The sequence below is a fragment of the Stomoxys calcitrans genome, chromosome 1 (genome assembly GCF_963082655.1).
Source record: "Stomoxys calcitrans chromosome 1, idStoCalc2.1, whole genome shotgun sequence".
Taxonomy (NCBI): Eukaryota; Metazoa; Arthropoda; class Insecta; order Diptera; family Muscidae; genus Stomoxys; species Stomoxys calcitrans.
The window spans coordinates 136,012,141-136,038,582 of record NC_081552.1 but is presented as its reverse complement, the minus strand read 5'-3'; the positions used below and the strand labels follow the sequence as shown (position 1 = coordinate 136,038,582).

The 26,442-nt window shown below is 41.0% G+C and overlaps 2 protein-coding genes across 2 annotated transcripts in view; one reads left to right on the top strand and one right to left on the bottom strand.

The window, feature by feature from the left end:
* The first annotated feature begins 11,116 nt into the window (after nt 1-11,116).
* Nucleotides 11,117-16,450, top strand: LOC131996978 (uncharacterized). Its single transcript, XM_059367190.1, has one exon. It carries the CDS (start codon nt 11,117-11,119, stop codon nt 16,448-16,450), a length of 5,334 nt encoding a protein of 1,777 aa, XP_059223173.1.
* A 6,818-nt stretch (nt 16,451-23,268) lies between these two features.
* The window catches only part of LOC106092072 (uncharacterized), a 147,629-nt gene continuing 144,455 nt past the window's right edge, over nt 23,269-26,442 (bottom strand). Inside the window, exons 3-4 of the mRNA XM_059364166.1 lie at nt 23,574-23,835; nt 23,269-23,522 (exon numbers count right to left, since the gene is read on the bottom strand). Coding sequence (XP_059220149.1) covers nt 23,338-23,522; nt 23,574-23,835 — 447 coding nt within the window. The 3' untranslated portion in view covers nt 23,269-23,337. The remainder of the gene's footprint in view (nt 23,523-23,573; nt 23,836-26,442) is intronic.

Here is a 26,442-nt window from a genome sequence, read left to right as displayed (position 1 = left end):
GGCTGTGGATTTGTGGTTAGTCGGAGACTGAAACACATGGTCTCCAGCTTTACTCCGGTAGATAAGAGGCTAGCCACAATCCGCATAAAAGCCAAATAAAAAAAAATCCGCATGAAAGACGGAAGACATGGACGAGCAGACCAAAGATATTTTCTACGAGCGCCTAGAGAGATTATGACCGCTGCCCGGCCCATGATATTAAAATCGATCTGGGAGATTTTAAGCGAAGATAGAGAAGGAAGACATTTTTGGTCCAACAGTTGGAAAGTTTAACCTCCACGAGATAACGTCCAGCAATGGGTTGAGGCGGATAGATTTCGCTGCGGCAAAAAACATGGTAGTTAGTAGCACCAGATTTCAACATAAAAATATTCACAAAGTCACACGGCTGTCACCCGATCAAAGCACGAGGAACCAAATTGATCACGTTGTGATAGAAGGAAGGTATTCATTCAGCGTGTTAGATATACGATCGATCCGTGGAGCGAATATAGATTCGGATCATTACCTTGTTGCAGCAAAGGTTTGCACCCGACACTGCATTGAAGCTGGACATTGAAAAGCTGCAAACACAACAGATGGCAGCGACATACTCCACTCGACTGACCCAACTGCTTGATGAAAGCACTCCTTGTTCCGATGATATATTAGCGCAGTGGCAAACTATTGCCCACCTCATGGAAATGCCGCGAAGTCCGTACTTGGGTTCCGGAAGCTTCCTCCAAGAAACCATTGGTATGACCAAGAGTGTCGAGATGCTACTGCAGCCAAGAATGCGGCATATAGAGCAACCCTGCAATCAGTAGCAACGGAGAGAGGAGAAACGTCTATTCCGCAGAAAGAAAAAGGAAATGGAAAGACGTGAGTGCGAGCGAATTGAGATGTACAGATGAAATTCTACCAAAGATTTAAACATCAAACCGATGGCTTTGGTTCAGGCACATCCTCCTGCAAAGGAATCTGGTAACTGACACAGATAGCATGCTGAGAATATGGAAAGAACATTTTACCCAAATGCTAGTGTCCGATGTTGGCGGGGAAGAGGATACCGCAGAACCAATCAAATGATGTCCAAGTAGCAGTGACCCGACTGAAGAACAACAATGCAGCAAGAGCCGATGGGTTACCGCTGAACTATTTAAGACCGGAGGCGACACGCTGATAAGCCTATGCATCAGCTTATCTGACTATCTGGCTGGAAGAACGCATACCCGATGATTGGAACCTCAGCATACCATGTCCCGTACACAAAAAGCAGACAAGACTGAATGTGCCAGCTACAGTGGAATAAGTCTCCTCCCCATCACATACAAGATTCTCTCGAGCGTACTGTGTGAAAGATTAAAACCTAAAGTCAATGAGATAATTGGGCCCCATCAATGCGGTTTTAGACTTGATAAATCCACCCTGGACCAGATATTCACACTGCGCCAAATCCTGGAAAAGACCCGTGAAGGACAAATCAACACCTACCATCTCTTTGTTGACTACAAAGCCGCTTTGCAGTAAATAAAGATAAGACGTTCTGAGTTTGGTATTCCTAAAAAATTAATAAGACTCTGCAGGATGACACTTGCTGATACGCGTTCCTCAGTAAGAATAGGAAAGAATCTCTCCGAACCATTTAATACCAAACGAGGTTTCAGACAAGGGCGCAACCTATCATGTGATCTCTTTAATATTCTGTTGGAGAAGATTATACGAGATGCAGATGTGAATAGATATGGCACACTAATCACAAGAGAACACATGCTACTCGCCTATGGACATCATAGGTCGGTCACCGGAGGTAGTAACTGCTTCCTTTGAAAGAATCGAAAGAGAGTCAGTGAAAATGGGTCTGGCAGTAAATAAAGATAAGACGAAATGGATGGTTTCAACTCCCAAAACACCCTGTACAACCGAGCAGATAAAGAAAATGGAGAAAGTTGGGAACCACAACTTTGAGACAGTCAGTAACTTTATCTAACTCGGCACCTCCGTAACCGAAACAAATGACACCAGTTTTGAGATTAAGCAAAGAATAATACTGGCAAACAGATGCTACTTTGGACTTAGTAAGCAGTTTAGAACAAGGCCACCTCTCGACAGACGAAGATTACACTATACAAGACACTGATACTACCCGTGCTGTTTTATGGTTCTGAAGCGTGGGTACTTGTGAAAGCAGATGAGGCCGTGCTTGGAGTATTTGAGAGAAAGATTCTTCGTAAAATATATGGACTAGTTTGCGTTAATGGAGAATATGGCGACGCATGAACCACGAGCTGTATAAGCTGTATGACGACGATAGCATAGTTACACGTATTAAAATACAAAGGCTGCGTTGGCCTGGTTATATTGTTAGAATGGATGAAGAAGCTCCAGCAAAGAAGTCTTTTGAAGGCAAACACGGTGGTACACGCAAACCGGGAAGACCGAAAGCCCGATGGAAAGATCAAGTGGTGGGAGACACCTCGAAACTTGGTGTCAGAGATTTTAGAATGAGTGCAGAAGATCGAGACGCTTAGAAAGCTTTTCTACGTTCGGCTAGTGGACCAAATGTTCTGTCAAATGTTGGGTATCTGGGGAAATTCTAAGCAGAATGGGGAACGTCACCTACAAAACATTAATATGGATAGGAAGTTGCAAGAGTACAATTAGAGCACAGATCGGATTCGAATGAGGATAACAGATGTGCCGCCATCACCAGACAACACATTATCTCTGGACATGCAACTTCAAGATTTCGAAGTTCGACCAACATCAGAAGACAACTTACCTCTTGCATTACCTTCTAATATTTCAACATCATCACCGTAGCCAACGGATGACTTTATTACTCCGCCAACTTCATCAATCAAGAACCAACCAAAAAGAATCACTCAAAGAAGACAACTTGCAGAACCAATCTGCAGAAGCCCGGTTCAAACTTAAAAGGGGAGATGTGACCGTTACCATAACAGTCTTTTTTTATTATAATAATCTGGCAACTTCATAGCAGCGCAGCTAGGCTCAACAGTTTTTGCTTTTCTGCACACGCGCTGAGTCAAGATATAACTGTCACTAATACACATCTCTTAAAGACAAATTCACCATGACATCAATATGACAAGCGAGTTTTTGGCGACTTTACATAACCAATGGCCACCTTGTTCCAGCGGCGATCAGACCTTTGAACCCGAACGAGCTTGCTCATCTACAGAAATTTGGCTACAACAATAACAATTTAATCATTCTTACTGAATTACTTTTTAATTTTTCATTAATATTAATAAAAGCATCATTTAAATAAATGAATTGATTGTATTGTTTTAAACGTCGACTTTAAATTAATCGACCGTCTCGTAAGAACATAACATAATCAATAATAACACAGTAGATTCGGAAATATAAAGTAGTGCATCAGTTTAAGTTCGGAACATCATAGTTTTTGAGTGATCCAACAGCGCTAGACTTCGCTGACATCAATTAAAGCACCGATGCAGCTATGTCTTGGTCAGAAGCCAGATTGATTCGTGGATAATAGACGGAAGTCGTTTAAGCATGGACTTACTTCGTAACTTACTTAGCCATATATCTAATCCCCATTTCGAGTTTTTAGCCCGTTTTATAGTGCCCAACATTTGTGAGCCTTCTCAGTACGCTCCTTAATGTGACACTTTCTGTTCAATTTCCTATCCATGATCAGACCAAGTATTTGACCCTTTTGGATATGAAAATAGTTCTGTTGAGAAAGCATAGCGCCTTAAATTGGTCGACCTGGGCTTCGTCGTAAACAGACAGATCCTTTAACAGACGTGTTTAAGAAGTGGCTATAATATGCCTTCCTGTTTCACTTTGTTGTTGTAACATAGTCTTGTACACTGAGGCGGCAGCCTCAAAGGACTTCATCTGGTCGATCCGGTACGTACAACCGGCTGTCATTTTGTCCCTTGTACTTATATCATGGAACCAATAATTCATCCACCTATTCTTTAGCATGTAGTTTGTCCAGTCTCTGAGGATTTAGTGAGGTGTTACAAACGGAATGAGTAGATTAGAATACCCCTATATCATATGGCGATGGGTATGATAACAATGTATTTTATGAAATACTAAAACAATTCGGAATTATAATTGTAGCCGTTGAGTGGAGCGGACGTGTTTTCATTTCGCTCCTCAAAGAAAATAAAATATATATCCGTATCTCGGAAAAGGTACATCTATTACGAAAAAATTTTAAAGACTTTTAGAGTAGGCTAGAAATGGATTCCAAAGACTCAACATCTGCGTTGGTGGCGTCAGACCGTAGCGTATTGTCCTCTCCTCCTATAGGTGTGGGTGCCTTGGCACATGTAGCCGAGAGTAATGCTTCAGCGCACAACTAGTCGTCAGACTAATTAATGAGGACGAGAGGGATAAACCCAGCCTTTAAAGGTGGTGTTTCTGGCTCGGATTCAGACAGCGAAGAAAAAGAAAAGAAGAAAAAGAGCTCCCCGCTTTCAAGTACTCTGGGAAAAACAAGCCAGTCATCCCGCAATGGAGACTTCAGGCGGTGTCCTGAGGAGGTAGACAAAGTCGGAACAGGAACGAAGGAAGCAAAGCAACGAAGGAAGCACGGCCCCTAAGTCTTCATGGAGGACTGTGAGTACACAGCCATCATGGAAGGGGAAGATGGTCGCTGAGAATGGGAAGTAGCCGCCCTCTTACGCCAGAGTGGCAAGGAAGCACAATAGAGGTGAGCTGACTTGTGTCATCAATATCGGCTGTGCATCCGAAAGGATTCCACCAGATCATCGGTCCCAAGTGGAGGATCTGGTTAACGATCGGATTTTCGAACATGTGTTGAATCTGTAGAGGGTCCACCCATACAAATGATGAGCTGCGAGTATAGAGGGGACATCTTTAAGCTGCGTTTTGCGTCGGCGAAATGTATTGATACCGTCAAACAGCTCGTCAGAGTTATCCATGCTCCCTGGGAGGGCGCAAAGCTCGACCTGGTGAGAAATATGGATATCCCCCAGCTCACAAGGGCGACGATCTTCATCAAGGGAAGGGGCAGTAAATTTGCGACGGAACGCATGTTGGGACTCTTGGGCCAGAAAAACCAAGGTTCGGTTACAGAAAAGTGGGAGGTCTTCGACAGGAAGGAGAAGGAGGAAGGAACTCTCCTTGTAGTTGGCATTGACCAAGTCTCCGTGACGAGTTTGGCTAAGACTAAGGGCATGGCGCAAGCAAAGCTGGGTTTTTCAGGTGGGTGACTCAACACCGCCCAACGAACAGGGGGTTGACAACGATACAATCACGGCCTCTCTCAATATTTCAAAGACTAGGATAAGCAAAGATCTTAATACTAAAATATCAGGCAGGGCAGTGGCGAGAGACCCACACAGCCTGTTAACCGCAAGTCCGGTCCTGTTTGGTTTGGCTGCTGCTGTTACCCAAAAATTGTATGAATAAAATTTTTTACACATGAATGCAGTTGCATTTTTGGTTGAAGTTACATTTTTGCTTTGATTATAACATTAGTTTTTTCGTTAGCAACAAGCAAGTCAATATAGTTGTTCAATTCAGAACTTTAATTTTTTTCGAAAAGTTTTTCGTGTTTCATTTTCGGTTCGATCAGCCTGTAGAAAATATTACAGACTCGAACATTGGTAACCCCGACGTTATCTATTCACTAGAAAAATCACTAGATCACTAGAAAAATATTGTCACGTCAGATAACATTTCTTTAATTTTTTTAAGTTTTTTGTGATATAAACGCGAATTTGTAAAATAAAAAAAAGGAAATATGTCAGACGCAGCGCATACTTACTTACGCAAGTGATGACGGAAATTCAAAAAATGTATTGCCCTTCATGACAAAGATTGCATCAATGCTGATGTAGTTAGAGATGTTGAAAAAATCACTTACGCCGACGCAGCTTGATGCATATGATGACGCTGCCCGTCCGTCTCGACTATGTGGAGCAGATAAGCGCCTCATTCGAAGAGGTTCAGTCAGCGTTGGAGGAGATGGTAACGGCCGAAATGGAAAGTGAAGAACAGTTAAAGTTTACCGCCTTGTATCTGGAGGTCAAGGCCAAATTAACTCGACAGATGAATTCCATCCGGAGCTTGGAGAAAAATCCACGTTCATCGACGGTGCGCCATTTTTCTGTTTATGGCAGTCCATTTTCCGAAACTTCATCTTCGACACGCAAAACCAGAGATACAGTTGCCGAAACTTAGTGGAGCTTATGCCGATTGGTTCTAAACAATTGTCGACAGCAGCACGGATTTAAGTGAGCTGAAGAAATTCCATCATCTGCGCTCAAGTTTAGCTGGTGCCGCTTTGGGCACAATTTCATCGTTGGAGCTAAACGAGACAAACTACATGGAAGCGGCAACATTTTTGAAAAATCGTTTCGATAATAAATTGTTCAATTTTCAGACCCACATAAAAGCCATTTTTTGCTGAAAGCTATTGAAGGTTCCCCATGCATTGGATTACGTCACCTTAGTGATAAATTTAATTCTTACCTGCGGGCTATGCAGACGATAGCCAGTAGGGATCAAATTGCAGATGGCCTCGTAATTTATTTAGCTGCCACTAAAATGGACAGAGATTCCCAAATAAAGTGGGAGGAGAGTCTGGCTGTAAATGAGCTGCCATCCTGGTCGTCCATGTCAAGTTTTTTGAATCAAAAATGTCGAATGTTGGACATTTTGGACAACTCCTTGTTTGTGCCAGCTCTTTTCGACAAAACAACAAAAGGCAAATAATTAAAAATCGTCATGTGCATGTAGCCTCTGGAAGTTTATCTCCGTGCGGCTTTTGTAATTCGATGGACCATTACATTGTCAATTGTTCATCTTTCAGCAACCTCTGTCCATTTCTCCGTTTCAAGAAGGCAAAGCGTTTGAAATTGTGCTCTAAATGTCTTCGGAAGGGCCATGTGTTGAAAAAATGCAATTCGAGTGCTTGCAGACAATGCTTTTCAAAACACCATACAATGTTGCATATGGACCAAACGCCAGAAACCCAGTCATGTGATGCAGTGGAACCATCAACATCCCAATCAGTGCCACTAGGGATCAAATTGCGGATGGCCTCTTAATTTATTTAGCTGCCTCTAAAATGGACAGTTTCCCAAATAAAATGGGAGGAGAGTCTGGCTGTAAATGAGCTGCCATCCTGGTCGTACATGTCAAGTTTTTTGAAGCAAAAATGTCGAATGTTGGAAATTTTGGACAACTCTTCGTTTGTGCCAGCTCTTTTCGACAAAACAACAAAAGGCAAATAATTAAAAATCGTCATGTGCATGTAGCCTCTGGAAGTTCATCTCCGTGTGGCTTTTGTGATTCGATGGACCATTACATTGTCAATTGTTCGTCTTTCAGCAACCTCTGTCCATCTCTTCGTTTCAAGAAGGCAAAGCGTTTGAAATTTTGCCTTAATTGTCTTCGGAAGGGCCATGTGTTGAAAAAATGGAATTCGAGTGCTTGCAGACAGTGCTCTTCAAAACACCATACAATGCATATGGACCAAACGCCAGCAACCCAGCCATGTGATGCAGTGGAACCATCAACATCCCAATCAGTGCTTATTTCATCAGCTGATTCATCTGGGAAATCAGCAACCACAGATGGAACCGTCCTGGTGGCCAGTCATTGTCCTCGCCAAAAATAAATTTGGGAATTTCGTGCCATGTCGTGCAATTTTTTGCATCCCAGTTGAACTTGATTGCAAATCGTTTTGCAAAGATTCTTAGCTTAAATTGCAATCGGGTTTCAGCCACAGTTTACGGGATAGGTGACGGAAGTATGATAGTTGAGAAATCTGTTGATTTTGTTGAGAAATCTTGCCACCACTTCGTTCGCTGCAAAGGTGGTACCAAACATCACAGATTACAAGCCAAACATAAATCTTGATACTTCCAACTGGAATATACCAAAAAAACATACAATTGGCAGACCCAGTATTCAACAAGCCGGATCGTATCGACAAGTTAATTGGTGCCGAATTGTTTTTCAATTAGATGTCAGTCGGGCAAATAAAGATTGGTGTCAACCTTCCTGTACTAGAAAAAAATGTTATTCGGCTGGGTCGTAGCAGGTGGTAGTTTTCATCCATGTCAATCCTGGTCACTTGCTGTAGCGTTTGCCGAGGTTAAGGAAGAAGAGAAGCTTTTACCAATCGTCAACTCTTTTTGGGAAATCGAAACCAACTTTTTGCATGATGAATCCAGATCTTAAAATGAACTATACTGCGAAAATCATTTTCTTAGCCACTTCGTTGGTTTGCCTTCTGGGGCATATTCAGTTCGACTGCAGCAAATCGAAAGCAGAGGAGTTTCATCACTTAGTGGTTTATACAAGCGTGCATTGCAAAAGCTGAAGTCCTTGAAAAGCCAAATGTCGTTAATTTCGCCAAAGGTACCAGATTTGAAGTACTATTTGCCACACCACTGTGTTCAAAAGCTGAACAGCACATCGACCAAACTTAGAGTGGTTTTTGATGGTTCGTCAAAAACTACAACCGGACTGTCGTTAAACGATCTTTTGCATTCCTCAGATATAGATTTTTCAAAGTGGCACTTAGGTATAGATTTTTCAAAGTTTGTAAAATGTACAGACGTATACGAGTGTCTCACACTGACTATTACCTCCAACTCATTCTGTGGCGAGAGAACGAGACGGATGAAGTAAAAACGTAGAAATTGAACACAGTCATCTATGACACAAAGCCCGCTGCGTTCCTGGCTATCCGTGCAATGCATCAACTTGTAATCGATGAAGAGGAGATGTCCAAACTTCGAGCTTGGACTTAGTTTTTTAGCGCCACTGAATTTCCTTTACTCTAGTTATGTATACTTGCCTTAGTCTTAAAGTCATTGTTATGAATTAAACTGAATGAATTATTGTGAATGACTACTTTAGTTTAAACGAGTATTTAAAAAACAAAGAAATTCCACAAAAAGTAACTATCTTGGCAAGTTAGGCTTAAGAACTCGTTCACTTTTGCATAATCGATCAACTGGTGAGCATCTCAACCCTTCTTGAATAAATACACCTACAAATCTAACCCCACGATTTTGTTTTATTTAACCAACTCTCATTATTCGTATCTGCCACTACTTGGAGAATCTGTGGTTACCAAAAACCACATATCTGTTCGCCCTCATCTGTTGTTCGAAGCTCCAGTCCATTTCAATTTTAAAACCAACATACAGTCCACTTCCCTCCTTGGATATTGGTGACATTTCTTCCCGCCTAACCGAGCCCCATCCATTCAGCAGCGTTAACTCCTCAAGGGAATGAACATGGTCCATTCGAGAAGAGAGAGTTCCAGTCAAAGAAGATCGCAGCCTCGTGACAAAAGAGAGAGCAGAAGGTAAAGCTTAATAAATTAGAAAATAAGAAAACTAGTTGAATCGGGATGTCTAAGAACAAACAACTCCAAAAGTAGTGCGGACGAAAATTATTAAAAAAAAAAAAAAAAAAAAAAAAACAAAAAGCGTGCGAAACGTAAATTTAAATAAATTTCGAAAGTAAAATTGGTTCTAAAAAAAAAAAAAAAAAAAAAAATAAAAACGAGGTAAAAATTCTAATCGGAAAGATGAATACATATATACATGTTTATTAGAAATCCACGTGTAAAATATTGGAAATTCTATACTTCGTCATCTAACAAGAAATGTGTTACGTCATGAATGCAAAATCTTTGGTTTAACCGCATAAGAAAAATCCGTTACGAATTGAAGAAACAGTGGAATTGTAAAATTCAAGGGCATACATTTCAATGTCAAATTTTGTTATTTCTCTTTCGCCGTTCTTTTCATAGTTCCCCTTACAATTCCCCTCACCTGTTTCAAAAGTTTGGTTATTTCAAGTTCCATTTGATTCTTTTTCAATTTCTCCCATTGCCATTGTTTTTAATTTAATTGCCATTGCCTCTATCACTCAAAGCTAACATAACCCCTCTCTTTAACATTGACGTACTGATACTCAACATACATGAAAGCTCATTTAACATAACTTGTTTCCAATATGTTTCCAGTTCTGTGGATGATATTTCCAGAGTGATAAGTAAGAATGAAGAAGAAATGACAATGTGAGAAACATACAATTAGTGTTTAGAAATAATAAGAAGATAAGCTGAAATTTATACGCATTAAAATAGAAGACATTTCGCGAACGGTATTAATGATTTGTGATAGTGAATAATTTGCAACATATGCCACAGAATTTACGCAACATCACATTAAGGTAACAATTGATTTTCAATTTCAAATTATCTACATAAAGATACCTTATTTTATGAATAAAATTCCTATAAAGAATAAAAACGAACAAAACAAAACGAAATTCATATGTAAACACTCCCATATGTGATCGTTCCAAGAAATTGAAATCCACATTGAAATATTAGGGTGGCCCGTAATATTATTTTTTTCCCAAATAATTCTAGTTCTTGTATTTGTACATATTGCAAAATTACACCAACGAAAAAAAAAAAAAAAAAAAAAAAAAATAAATAAAAAAGAAAAAATTTACCTTTTGAAATAAATAAAAAATTAAAAAACTATACTCATATGTAGTAACAACATTGCACTCCATGATTCTATTAAATTTGTTGCCAACTAACAAACAATTATAGACATCTACAAATTCTGAATAAAACAAACATATTTTCCACACGTAAAAGAAGGCATATCCTACATATAATGATTATTTCCCCAGTGAAGATGAATTTTTCGCTTTTTTTTGGAAGATACTTAATGTACTGATTGTACACCCCCGAGATAACAGAATAATACTAAAGTTATTCGTGTCGGACAGCATTGTTTCCATATCTCTGATATTGTGGATGAACTTATCCCTATCAAAACTTTGCCCTCTCTATCTATGATCAATTCCGTTTTTTTAAAGGTTTACAATTAACCTTTGTCAACTCCACAGCTTGGACTATCTTGCCTTTTTGATTTCAGCTGGTACTGCTTCTTCAGCGCAGATTGCTCCAGACTTGAAGTTTGACAGCCGGATATTTAGGTTCGATTTTTTAGAACTTAAAAGGGATATTCGATATATCTCTCGAACGAATCTTTCTTGAGAAATTTGTTAGATATATTATTTTTTTTTCTTCGTATAAGTAACTTCGACGACAATAATGGAACCCTCTAACCAGGCGAATTCGGCTACTGGCAGCTCTGCTGTGAAACCTTCCCCTATCCACGAGAAATTTTTGTTTGACTGTGATCATCTGATCAGCTTTTGCACAGCTTTTGAAAAAGTTGACGTTACGGACCAGACTGATTCACTTCTTGAAGTCAAGTTGGACGATTTGGAAGTAAGGTGGAAAAAATTGCAAATAGACTATGAAAGTCTAATGTTGTCTCCCGAAACAACCAATACAAAAGACTTCAAGGAGAATGCTAAAGTGAATTTTAATGTGACCTCAGAGGCATATTATGAGACTCGTTCCCAGATTGTCGACATTCTGAAGATATCAGGAGGGGCTGATTCCAGAACTATGTCAACTAGGAATAGTCTAGCCCCTCAGCACCTTTTCCAGACCAGTTCCAGTGCGCATGTTTCTGATACTTACAGCTCGTGCATAAAAGTCCCGCCATGTGACACGGAGGTATTTAAGGGCAGTTACGAGGAATGGCCCTCCTTTCGTGATATGTTCACGGCCGTTTACGTGAACCACCCTAAACTCACCCGTGCTCAGAAACTTTACCATCTTAGAAATAAGACTAAAGGTAGTGCTGGCGCTATCGTGAAAAGATATACTCTCTGCGATGATAATTTTGATCTCGCATGGGGAGCTTTGAGAACCCGATATGAGAATAAGCGCGTGCTGGTAGACCACCAGCTCAGGATATTATTTGAAATTCCCGTTGCCACAGATGAAAATAGCGAATCTCTTCAAAGGATTCACTCTACAGTTAGTGACTGCCTATGTACACTGAAGTCCTTACAGGTACAGGTAGAATGCTGGGACCCAATATTAATTTATTTGGTGTCTACAAAGCTTCCAAATGAGACTATTTCGTTATGGGAACAATCCCTCAAGTCCCATCGTGAACTGCCAAGTTGGTCTCAAATGGACGAGTTCCTTCTTAATAGATTTGAGGTCGTGGAAAGAATATCCAGCATTAAATCAACGAAGGATAGACATAGTCTCCCATCGGTTTCGTACTCCAAATCCAACGAAAAAATACAGATGTACACATCCCAGGAAAAACTTACAACCTCCTGTACTTTATGCAAAGAGAATCATAGCATACGAACACGCCCAGATTTTCGTAAATTTAAGCCCCAGGAGAGAATAGATTTCGTTTTTAAAAATAAAATCTGTAATAATTGCTTATCAGAGGCTCACATGAAACAAAAGTGCAGGAGTAAGAACACTTGTCTCTCGTGCAGGAAACATCACCATACACTCTTGCACTTAGACCAACCACCGATTCGAAAGTCTGAATCTGGTTCTCAGACTTTTTCACCGAAGCAACAAATCTCGGCAAATAGTATCTCTTCAGAACGACACGAGGATATCTCACAATCGTCATCGGCAGAGTCATACTCCCAGGTACAGGCCAATTTTTCTTCTAACAGTGAAACAATCTTGCTTAGAACAGCGCTTGTTCAAGTCGAACACAATGGTGAACTTTTCACAATTAGGGCTTTAATAGACCCAGGATCCCAAAGAACATTTCTCTCTGAGAGAGTACGAAATATGCTCCAAGTTTCATATCGAAAATCTTCGTTCGAGATATTTGGTATAGGCTGCAAGACACAAAAGGCTCACAAAGAATGTGAACTTGTACTTTTTTCTCGAAGATATAACACACGATGTAGAGTTAATGCCATTGTCTTGCCAAAGGTTACACAGAAGCTTCCTGCTGTTTCTTTTGAAATTCCAAATTCACCAGAACTGCGAGACCTTGATTTAGCAGATCCCAACTTCAATAAATCGTCGAATATCGATTTAGTTCTCGGAAATGACGCTGAGCGATTCATTAATCTCGAGGGTGTTAAGAAGAATATTTGTGGTCTGGCTTCGGCGTACAACACAATATTCGGTTGGGTACTAAGTGGCCCAATGCAGGGTGAGAAGATTCAAGCGTTCACAACGAACGTAATTCCCACCGAAGATGAGAATCTTAGCGAAATTCTTCGAAAATTTTGGGAAATCGAAGAAATCCCATCCATTTCTCCTCGTACAGAATCCGAAATAATTTGTGAAGAGTTCTACCTAAAGACGACTACGCGTCTTCCCAATGGTCGATATGTCGTTAGACTCCCCTTTAAAGAGGAATTTCCAAACTCCATTTTTCTTGGCTCTTCAAGATTTCTCGCTCTTGGACAGTATACAAGAATGGAGAAGACACTGATCAAGGATGCCGAGCTTCGAGGGGAATACAGGTCTGTCCTTAAGGAGTATATTTCATTAGGTCATATGGAAGAGACTTCTTCTCTCGAACTAGGCTCCGAAGGTAAATTTAACTCCTTTTACCTCCCTCATCATGCCGTAGTGCGACCGGATCACAAATCAACCAAGGTCAGGGTTGTTTTTAACGCTTCACGCAAGACAAAATCCGATTACTCCCTCAATGATGTACTTCATACCGGTCCCACACTACAAAACGACTTAATTTCCATAATTCTCAACTGGAGAAAATATAAGTACGTATTTTGTGGAGATATCCAAAAAATGTACCGCCAAATCCTGGTACATCCCCAAGATAGAGCGTATCAAAGAATTCTGTTTCAAAATCAAAGCGCAGAGCCTATAAGAGATTACCATTTGAACACGGTCACTTTTGGCATAAATTGCGCTCCCTTTTTGGCAATACGCACTCTACTTCAACTTGCATCTGATTCAGAAACAGAATTCCCCAAAGTCGCATCCATTTTGAGAAAAGAAACATATGTGGATGATATTTTATCTGGTGGATTCACCATCGAAGAAACCATCGAAGCACGAAATGATTTGATCGCTGTCCTCAAATCTGCGGGTTTTCCATTAAAGAAAATTACTGCCAATGCACCGGAGTTATTATCACATTTGCCTCCTGAGGATTTATACGATATGGACTTATTAAAATTGTATGAATCAAGCTCCACTAAAACTCTTGGTATAAAATGGAATGCATTAACAGACTGCTTTTCTTATGCATCCATACCCATAGAGAAAAAATCCCAGGCGACTAAACGTCAAGTTCTTTCCACAGTCGCGAAACTTTTCGACCCCGCCGGTTGGATTACTCCTGTTATTATAAGGTCAAAAATTTTAATGCAGCAGCTCTGGTTGGAAGGTTCCAATTGGGACGAAACGATAAGTCCTGATTCTCTTGATACTTGGAACAACTTAATCGATGATTTAGCACACGTAGAGGATGTCATTATACCTAGATGGATTAAATATTTGCCTACAGATCTCATACAAATACACGGTTTTTGTGATGCCTCAAAAATGGCATACTGCGCTACCGTGTACGTACGATGCCAGACAACGACATCTGTAGTTATTTCCAACCTTCTTATGGCCAAAAGCAAAGTTGCTCCCATTAAGACAGTGTCATTGCCAAAGTTAGAATTAAACGGCGCTGTGCTTCTAGCCAAACTAGTTCGCTACATTTTGAACACTTTTGAGATGAATTTTGGTTCTGTATCATTGTGGACGGATTCGTCTATTGTTTTGGGGTGGCTTTCAAAACCCCCAATGTTATGGGAAACCTACGTCGCAAATAGGGCATCCCAAATTCATGAACTAGTTCCCGACGCCAAGTGGAATTATGTTTCCACTCATGATAACCCGGCTGATATAGGCACTCGCGGTTGTAGACCTCAGGACTTGAAGATCAGTACATTGTGGTGGAATGGTCCGCCTTGGCTTACGAATCCAGAGGGTACTTGGCCAAAAAAGAATCCGCTAGTCCCTCTAAAGGAACATGATGTGGTTCAAATGCATCATGTGGCAGCAGAAAATAACGATATTCTTCTAAGATTCTCATCCTATACAAGGGCATTGAGAGTAATCTCATATATATTTCGCTTCTTCCATAACTCAATGCCTGGAAATACCCGCAAGTACGAATCGTATGATTTGAGCATGCAAGAAATGCAATTCGTGAAATTTCGTCTTATATCACTTGCTCAACGACAATATTTTTCATTAGAATATGAGCTGCTTTTGAACTCAAAGCCACTACCAAATAAAAGCGTTTTATCAACTTTGAACCCTTTTCTGGATTCCAATCAGGTCCTTAGGGTGAATGGACGCCTGTCTGATTCATTTCTTCCATACAGGGAACGCCATCCAATCATTCTACCCGGTAATTCTAGACTTTGCCATCTCTATTTGCTTCACTTGCACTCATTTTTAGTTCATGCGGAATGCAACCAGATGTGTAGATTTGTGCAGACCGAATTTTATGTCTCCAGGTTGAAACCAAGGGTAAAGAGCATTATATATAACTGCAAAGTATGCGTTTTGTACAAACAGAAGCAAAACACTCAAATTATGGCACCTTTACCTCTGGAGCGTTGTACTCTATCGCCACCTTTCCATACGACAGGTATAGACTTCGCAGGGCCATTTGAGCTAAAAAGCTCATCCCTTCGCAGGGCACCTACTATAAAGGGATATGTCTGCGTATTTGCATGTTTTGCTACAAGGGCAATACACCTGGAGACATGCTCTGATTTATCATCTGCCGCATTTGAGGCTGCGTTTTACCGCTTCGTTGGGAGGCGAGGGCTCCCTCGTAGGATCGTATCGGATAATGGCAGAAACTTTTTAGGAGCTAGCAGAGCACTAATTCGTGAGTTTTCCCAGTTCATTAAATCTGCTTCTAGCGACATTTCTAAGAAATACGCAGCTCATGGGTTTGAATGGGGATTCATTCCCCCACACGCACCTCACATGGGCGGCCTCTGGGAGGCCGCAGTTAAAAGTTTTAAAATACATTTCAAGAAGATTGCAGGAGCTCATAAATTTACTTTTGAACAGTTTCAAACAATCCTGGCAAGGATTGAAGGCGTTTTAAACTCCCGCCCCATTTCTGCAATGTCGGACGATCCAGCCGACTTAACCGCATTGACCCCAGGCCATTTTCTTAAGGGTTCACCCATATTAGCCTTTCCTGAACCACTTTCTCCCAATATTTCTCTGATAAACCGTTGGTTGAAATTAAAGGCTATTCACCATCAATTCGCCTTGAGATGGAAGGAGGAATATCTCAAGACTCTGCACAAGCGTTATAAATGGAAGACAAAAAAACCCAATTTGAGAGTAGGGGATTTGGTAGCAATAATGGATGATTTGTTACCCCCTAGTGAATGGCGATTAGGAAGAATAGAGAAGACTTATCTAGGTTCGGACAATAATGTTAGAATTGCAGACGTACGTACTGCAACTGGAATTCTAAATCGGCCAATTGTCAAATTATGTTTTCTTCCATTCGAGAATACGACGGAATCAAACTCAAATTAATAAACTCATTCATACTAACCGAAACTAATTTCCTCTCATCTAATTTCATCACTCTCATAACTTATCAACAAAATTTACATTCCAGATCACCCATAAGAGCGCAAATTTCTAAGCCTAATGTGTATAAATGCACGTTGTGCAACCGATTCCATGCTTTAAAAATTTGCCCTAAATTCATAGCGATGACCCCGAAAGAACGTAACATCCTCGTTCTAAAGAAAATATATTGCGTCAACTGTCTAGCAAGAAGTCATCGATTTCGGGATTGTCGATCGGGAAATATGTGCCGGAAATGTGGAAGACCCCACCATACACTGCTGCATCCTAATTATGTGAAAGCACCCAATATGGATCACAAGCGACAACCAGTAAGTCCAAAAGGTTCCAATAGCAACAATCACCGCAATAAATCCGACGTGAGAGAAAACATTCATCGACAACGCTGCCATCGCCGTAATATTAATATCAAGCCTAACAACAACAACAGCAACAACAAAATCCAAACCGACGACACAGCTAACACCAATAGCCCAGCAAAGGCTAATCAACAGATTTTATCTGAAGCTATTCGAGCTTTAGCCTCAGTGCTATGTTCTAACACAAATTGATCTTCTTCTGGCCCGGCGGCATGTCCAAACTTCGAGCTTGGACTTAGTTTTTTAGCGCCACTGAATTTCCTTTACTCTAGTTATGTATACTTGCCTTAGTCTTAAAGTCATTGTTATGAATTAAACTGAATGAATTATTGTGAATGACTACTTTAGTTTAAACGAGTATTTAAAAAACAAAGAAATTCCACAAAAAGTAACTATCTTGGCAAGTTAGGCTTAAGAACTCGTTCACTTTTGCATAATCGATCAACTGGTGAGCATCTCAACCCTTCTTGAATAAATACACCTACAAATCTAACCCCACGATTTTGTTTTATTTAACCAACTCTCATTATTCGTATCTGCCACTACTTGGAGAATCTGTGGTTACCAAAAACCACATATCTGTTCGCCCTCATCTGTTGTTCGAAGCTCCAGTCCATTTCAATTTTAAAACCAACATACAGTCCACTTCCCTCCTTGGATATTGGTGACATTTCTTCCCGCCTAACCGAGCCCCATCCATTCAGCAGCGTTAACTCCTCAAGGGAATGAACAGGAGAATTTTCTAGTGGGTTCCAAAGTGGTTCTGCGTGACTTCTACGTAGATGACATGCTTTCCGGTGGCAATTCCATAGCAGATGTCGAAGACATAAGTCATCAAGTGACTGCTTTACTTAAAAAGGGCTAATTCTCGATTCGCAAATGGTGCTCCAACGATCCAAATGCTCTACGAGATGTTCCTACAGAAGACTACGAAACATTGTTGAAATTTCCCGACGGAAGCGATGTCACCAAAACTCTTGGCCTCACTTGGGATCCTCAGAGTGACAATTTAATTTTTTCGTTTATCCCCATTGATAACTGCAAGATGGTGGCAAAGCGGTCCATATTGTCTTCGATTGCCCGTCTTTACGATCCATTGGGTTTCATTACAAAGGCAAAAATGTTTATGCAGCATTTGTGGAAACTCAATCTTCAATGGGATTGCCTCAATCGTTATATTCATCGTGGATTGAGTATATGTCGAAATTTCCTGGGGAGCTAATCCATTCATCACTATGGAAAGATGGTCCAAGCTTCCTGCTAAATAAAACTTCAAACTGACCTGATACTTCATATCAGTGGATGACTTACCCTCACTGATTTGACGATATAGTGTAAGTATCGCAATTCTTTTTCGAAAATGCAACGATTTTTTGTGTGTTTCTAAATTTTTAAATTCCAAATTGAGCGGCCAAACTGAAGTATTAACCCCTGATAGTGAAAATACCCAGCTTGTCCATTTTCCTGAAGAATATAAGGCGTTGAAATCAAAAAAGGGAATCGCATCCTAGAGCAAATTGTATTCGTTGGCGCCAATTATTGATGATTTTGGTCTAAATCGACTTGGTGGTCGTCTCCACAACTCAACGCTAGACTTTGATGCTCGTCACTCCATTATTCTGCCCAAAAAACATCCCTTTACCGCGTCAATGGGGATGCATTTTCATCATAAGCTGCTGCATGCTGAAGCGCAGTGTTTGCTTTCGAATGAAGCCGAAATTTCTGCAACACGTGATGGGAAATTTGCCATCAGACCGAGTAAGACCAAATAGAGCTTTTCATACAACTGCTATCGATTTTTGTAGGCCATTCTTTTACAAGTCTGAGGTGAAGTCGCCCTCCTGTGAAATGCTATATTTGTCTATTCGTTTGTTTTTCAACAAAGGCAACTCATCTCGAGGTTGTCCAAGACTTGTCAACGCCGTCATTTTTGTGCACACTACGACGCTTCGCTGCCACTAGAGGCAAACCCAAAACGATTTGATCCGACAATGCGACAAATTTTGTGGCAGCAAAAAATGAGTTGGATGAATTGAAGCAAATATTTTCAAGGCGATCACATCTAAATGCCATTCATGATCAATGCGTTGATGATGGCATTGATTGGAAATTTATTCCACCCAGATCGCCAAATTTTGGTGGTCTCCGGGAAGCGGCTGTAAAGCCTGCTAAATTCCATTTCCATCGAGCAACTGACCTCAATACACTTACATTCGACGAACTATGCACACTAGTCTTCCAAACTTCTGCGATTTTGAATTCTAGCCCATTGTGCTCGCTCTCCGAAGACCCCGAGGACCTGGATATATTAACGTCCGGACATTTTTTAGTGGGTGGCCCACTTATTTCAATATCCGAACCATATATGTCATGGATAAATTTCGGTCGTCTTAACAATTGGCAAAAGGTTTCGGAATTGCAACAGATTTTTTTGGAGAAAGTGGAGCAATTCCTATTTAACTCTTCTACAAGAGCAGTCAAAATCGCAGTTTCAAAGTGTTGGCACCATAGTGATAATAAAAGATGAAAATTTACCACCACTAAAATGGCAAATGGGACGAGTAGTTGAAACTATAAAGGGCGTAGAGGGAATAGTGCGAGTGGTGAACGTCCGAACAAGCAGCGGAATATTTAGGAGAGCTGTAACTAAACTAGCAATTGATGAATCGGTTGAAGCCCCAAGTCCTATAATGGGGGTAGAATGTTAACCGCAAGCCCGGCCCTGTTTGGTTTGGCTGCTGCTGTTACCCAAAAATTTTATTCAAGTTATTGTTACTGCTTTTGTGCAACATCTCAAATCTATTACCTGCCTACCAATCTAAGTGCATGCATGCACTTTCACACATACGCCAGCGCATTTCTGTCTGGTCGCTGTCTGTGCTAATCGATTGGGGATGCACTTTTATGTATGTGTGAGTGTATGTACATAAACCTTTTTTGTACATGAAGTCTTTTTTATACATAAGTGCAGTTGTATTTTTGGTTGAAGTTACATTTTTCGCTTTAATGAGAACATTCGTTTTTTCGTTAGCAACAAGCAAGTCAATAAAGTTGTTCAATTTGGAACTTTAATTTTTTTTGAAAAGTTTGCTGTATTACAGACTCAAACACAGCCTTACAAAAAGGGACCCGACGGCGGACCCATCACCGATTTAAAGATTCGGAATACTGGGATAGGTAAAGAATCTAATATTGAAACATTAGGCAGCGCAGCGACAGGAGTCTCAATGCAACCCAACGAACAGGAAGCCGATGATGGTACCACCACCTACTCCCAAGAAGTCCTTTTACTTAAGATAGGCATAGATCCTTGTATTGAAACATCAGGCAGTACAGGGAATGGAAACCCAATACAGCGACGATGGAACCATTACCGACTTTATAAAGAGTCGAATGACTAGACTAGACAAAGAACCTAATACGATGACATCAGGCAGTGCAGTGACAATAAAGTCAATGCAGTCTAAATAACAGATCATCACCTACTCCCAAGATGCCCATTTACTGGAGAACCAATGATTGTGGTAATCCAGATAAACCTCTACCGGAGAGAGACTGTTACTCCCGCTCTGATGGAGAAAATCAGCAAGGGCAAGATTCATATTGCCTTAACATGGACGACCCGGTACAAAGTTTCTGGACTGAACCATATCAACTACCAATTATTCTATGCTAACACTGGTACTAGGCCGAGGACCTGCGTTATTTGTCATAAACATTTTAATTATATATTTTCCCAGAGTTGTCAACGTCGGTTGCAACAGTGGTGAGATAGGGAGACGGTAGGGCATACCTGGTACCACTTTATCTGCCTTTCGACTCGCCGACACCGCCACCCACGTCGGATCTGCAACTGCTGGTGGAGTACGAGAAACGAGTTACTAATAGGGTGCGATGGGAACTCTCACCAGATTTCGTGGGTGGATGACCGGGGAGATTCGCAATATTGGGAAAGAGGTACGCAGACTTTTTAACAGGTCACGTCGTAAAAAAGAGGAAGTTTATTGGGATGTTTAATACACACTGCTCAAGGATTACAATAAGATTACCAGAGCGGCAATAGCGTTAATAATGCCGCCAAGATGAAAACGTTTCTCTCAAAAACCTATTTCCCAACTGAAACTGTAGTAGACGACATGGGAATGAGAGCAGAGACAATGGAGGACATGTTGAGGCTTTTGATGAAAACCCATTTTCACAGGATACGACGGGACTCACGGAGACACCGGAATCATGGAATAATGACGTTGATCGAAGGTTTATAATTACGGAATTTATGGTGAAGGAATCCTTGAAGAGCTTCAAACCATTTAAGTCCCCCAGACCTGATGGAATATCTCCGGCGTTACTACAGAAAGAGGCAGACTATTTGGCGCCTCGTCTGGCCAATATTTTCACAGCGTGCCTAGGACTTGCATATATTGTACTTCTAGAGCCTGGCAAGGGCGGTGTTTATATCCAAGCCCGGCAAGGCAAGTTACGCGGCACCAAAGCCAAACAGACCCATAAGCCTAACGTCCTTTCTACTCACATGGAACGTATTGTGGACACCATGATAGGACATCCAACGATGTGCTCAGATACAAACAGCTTGCCTCAGATACAAACAGGATGTCAAGGGAAGATCGGTGGAGACTGCCCTGCACGAGGTTGTGCATAAAATAGAAGAATCCTTCGATGCCAAAACGTACACACTGGCGGTATGCATTGACATCAAGGCACCGACACATTGATCCAATCCTTAGACCAGGTGGACCCGGTCCTTAGAGACTGGATAAACCATATGATAAGGAACAGGTGGATAAATTGTGTGTCGCATGACATAAATACAAGGGAGAAAGTGGCACAGGGCACGCCACAGGGGGGCATTTTATCGCCAGTCCTATGGGTGACCACCATAAATAACCTATTACGGATGCTGACTGAGGAGGGATTTGAACCCGTCTGATACGCAGGTGATGTTATATTACAACTAAGGGGTAAGGATGCGAACGAGCTATGCAGTTGCATATTGCATATGCTGGGCTAGACCCAGAGGTCTCTATGTTAACACAGAGAAGACTGAAATACGCCTGTTTCCTCTATAAGACGATTTCGATATCTGACAAGATCAAATACTTAGATGTGATCTTGGACAGGAAACTGAATTGGAAGTGTCACATTCAGGAGCGTACTGAGAAAAATCACACATGTTGGGCACTATGTAGACGGGCCGTATGCTCGAAATGGGGCCTGAATCCGGGGAGTCCACTGGCTCTACAGGAGCGTGGTTAGACCAATACTTACTTACGCCTCAGTAATTTGGTGGACTGCTATGGAGAAAAAGTGCAACATAAGGACCATACAACAGGTTTAGGGAACATGTTGTCTTGGCATAGGCGGAGCGATGAGGACCACGCCCACTAGAGCACTAGAGACTATTCTAGATATCCGACCCATTGACATGCAGATTAAGTGTGAGCCATTGCGGCTATGAGACTTAAGGCGATGGGAGAATGGATTGAGGATGGGAGCAGCTCATACCATCGCGGTATAATCGAGGCGACGATAGGAAACCTGGAAGGAAGGGAAGAGGTTTCCGATCGGATACCTGAGATGAACCTTGAAGTCGAGTCCGAAGCACTGCTGCCATCGGCACAGTATTGGATTGACGGATCCCTAGTACTACCATCTGGAAGAACATGTTACACGGATGGATCAAAGCTAGAGCACAGAGTGGGCCTGGGGGACTACATTGAGAACCCAGGGATTGACTTCTGTTTTAGGCTGCCTGACCAGTAGGTGGAGGCCCGGATCTCCGCCTGTAGGATCACGGATTGCGTGAAGTGGTGTGGTGCTAACGCGAGGATGTCGAGTGTGAACATCTTTACTGACATTAAAATTGCCATAAGGGCAATAACAACCAGGAAGTTAAGGTCACAAACAATCTGGCTGTGTAAGAAGGAGATTAACGCCTTCTCTGAGGATGACAAAATCCGCATCGTTTGGGTGCAGGGCCAAAACGGAATAAACCCTATGGGTGAATCCATATTGTGAGAAGACGAGGCTATTACTGAAAAGAAGTAAGAAGGAGGTCAGTATAGCTGTTGGTATCATAACGGGACACATAGGACTACGAGCTCACTTACGTAAAATCGGTGCGGCAAGTGATAGTATGTGTAGGGCATGCGGGGAAGGTGATGGGACGGTGAAGCATTTCCTTTCACATTGTCTGGCTTTTGCGTCTAACAGATACCGGCACCTAGGTGAAGACACAATACCACACATAAACCAACTTAGGGGAGTGGTATTGCAAACAATTAAGGATTTTGTAAGTAGCAGGGATTTCCTATCTTAAAAATTTTTTTTTAGAGGTTACTCTAAAGTAAATTGGTTTAAACAGTAAGAGCACTACAAATAATATAGATTTATAAAATGCATAAAGCAATATGCTCGTTTTTATTTCTTTTGTAGAAATAAAAATACATTAGCTTAATCTTCACTCAACATTTTTACAAACTGTTCAGCTAATATTTCAGCATTATTTAAGACATCATCCCGACTTAGATTTTGTGACAACGTTTTAAAAGTTTGAATGCTATTAACTAAATCTTCAAATTCATTTAATTGTTGCTCAACATTACAATATTCTTCCTTCAAGTCGTTATCTAGAGCGTCTGTAATAAAAAAATATAAGATAAAATTTCAAATAAGCCTTTTTAACTTACTGTTAGTTTCTTTTTCACAACGTATGTCAGAAAGATCGACACTAGACCAAACTTTGTTTCTTAAAATTTGAAGCACTTCTTGATATCCACAATGTTCATCATCCCATTGTTCGTTTAGGTCAATTATAGATAATTTAAATTGTTTTGTTAAATTATAGATAAGCAAGTTCTCGGACACATTGTTTGTAATGAAACATGATGTGTCGATGTTATTGTCCGCCATGAACTTGTTTAAGGGAGCTACATCAGCACAAAACGATTCCTAAAACAAAAATTAATTGGTTTTAATATCTTGTAAGTTTTAGTTACATATATTTTGTGAGGGAAAAAATAGATTTATACATATATAAATAAATAAATAAAAAACAAAAAAAAAAATTTATCTATATATATATATATCTATATATATATATATATATATATCTATATATATATATATATATATATATATATATATATATATATATATATATACATATATATATCAGTGACAACCGCTTCTGGCGCCACGTTGTCCGTTGGAGAATTTCCCGAAAAAGGTGTATCAACGAGTAGTTCTGGTGTTTTCTCACTAGACCTTGTCCATACATTCTCTACTTCTGAATATACACCACCGTAACAGGACTCGAGAACAGAATCTTCCTTAGCCTAGAGGCCTCAAATATATCCTCCACGGAGCTGCAGAATTCTATCCAGGATTTGTTCTGAGCTCGCCCTTATATTTTCTTAGCTCAGCTTTATTGATGTCCCAATCTTGTGGTGCTCTTGTGGCTTTTGTTCTGTTGAAAAGTTTTCTGCAGTCCTCCCTTAAACCAACCATCTCTGGGGTCCACCATGGCGGTCGCTGTTTGCCCCTTGGCTTGACACTAGGGAATGCTGACACAAACGAGTTATTCAGGGCCTTCATGTCCACTTGACCACTATGTCTATATCCTCCGTAGTTTCGACTTCCTTTTCTAGTCTAAAAGGGATAGTGGTGCAAAATTTGTGTCAAAATTTATCCCAATCCGCCTTTCTTCTTTTTAGCCGAGGGACCACTACTTCAGTATTTTCTCCAAGGCTGAAATTAATATGAAGATGATCAGAGAAGCTGTGGACGTCCAACACTTCCTAGTCGCATGTTCTTCCACTTATAAGCTATAAGTGGAAGAACGATACAAAGCTAATATCTAGTACCTCCTGCCTGCTCCTGGTAATAAAGGTCGGTTTATCGCCTTTATTACAAATCGCCAGATTGCAACATATATAATATTCGATAAGCAGCTCATCCCTTACGTTGATATCCGAACTTCCCCATATCTGGTGATGTGCATTAGCATCACTTCCTACAATGAGGATTTCCTTCCCTACAGAAGCAGCTTCAACCAGCGACATCTCTGAATCTTGTGCCATAAATAAGGAAGCCAGCCAGTAACGAGACTTGTTTATTTCAAGGCCTTCTTACTTGAATCTGTAGGATACAACCCCTTCAGACTTGTTGATCTGCGAGACAGCCGGAGTTTAATACGAATACTACAAGTCTCCGGTCACTACCAGCCTCATCCAATCTACTAATCTTCCAGTCGGTGGTTGAAAGATTGGGATTACATCCCCTTGGTCTTCCAAGTATCGACTCAGGATCTAAGGGAATCCTTGGTATCCAAGCATGCGCCGTTGGTCGAGAAGGAATATCTTCCTTCTTGACTAAATCTAGTGCTGCACCTGGCCAGATCTTACCAATCTTTTTTAGCGCACCAAGATACATTTCAATTGAGCGTTGATCCCCGAAGGCAATTAATCTGTATCGGCCCCGATACCAGCGTGCATCGTCACAAACTGGAGGAGATCCAGGAAATTCCGCAAAGACATCGGAGTGTACTGATGACATTCTATTGACTATCCCACTCCAATTATTCCGAGGCATGCAGGCCTGTTTTTCTCCCTTGTCGACAACTGCCATCAACAAACTGTCCCTAGCGACATTAGCAAAGGTTCTTGGACCAATCTTACTGTTGTTCGCCGTAGTTCTTTTAGGCATGGGATGCCCTCCAGGTGGCCGCAGCTTTTTGGCTGACTGCGGTCCAGTTTCCGAATCTAGACGTGTAGTCCTTGGGGTAGTCTGTGAAGCGAATTCCCGAATTTAGGAAGTCTCCCTCCCTATTAGTGAGAGTCTGAAACTGAAGGTCTATAGAAGCGGCGTGGTCGGAAATCAGGGAGATTTGACGTGGTTCTTATCCAGAACCATGGGTGTGTATAGGAATGGTTCGTGAACTAAGAATTTCGGGATTTAATCTACTCAAGGGTACAGGGAATGGAAGACAGAGCCTGTATTCTTGCAAAGAGTAGTCTAAATTTTTTTTTCTCCCGCTAAACACTGAAGATTTAGTTGTAGACAGCCTTGAAATAAACAAGTCTCATTACTGGCTGGTGTCCCTATATATGACACACGATACAGAGATGCCGCCTTCAAACCTCGCTGATTGAATCCGCTTCTGTAGGAAAGAAGAGCCTCATTGTAGGAAGTGATGCTAATCCACATCACAAGATATGGGGAAGATCGGATATCAACGTAAGGGATGAGCTGCTTATCGAATATTGTATGTTGCAATCTGGCGATTTGTAATAAAGGGGATAAACCGACCTTTATTACCAGGAACAGCCAGGAGGTACTAGATATTACTATTGTATCGGAAGATATAAGTGGAAAAATATGCGACTGGGAAGTGTTGGATAACCACAGCTTCTCTGATCATCGTTATATTAGTATAAGCCTTGGAGAAAATACTGAAGTAATGGTCCCTCGGCTTAAAAGAAGAAAGGCGGATTGGGATAAATTTTGGCACAAATTTTGCACCACTGTCCCTTCTAGACGAGAAAAGGAAGTGGAAAC

Coding starts and splice junctions, on each gene's coding strand:
- LOC131996978 (XM_059367190.1), top strand. CDS start 11,117: ATGGAACCCTCTAACCAGGCGAATTCGGCTACTGGCAGCTCTGCTGTG.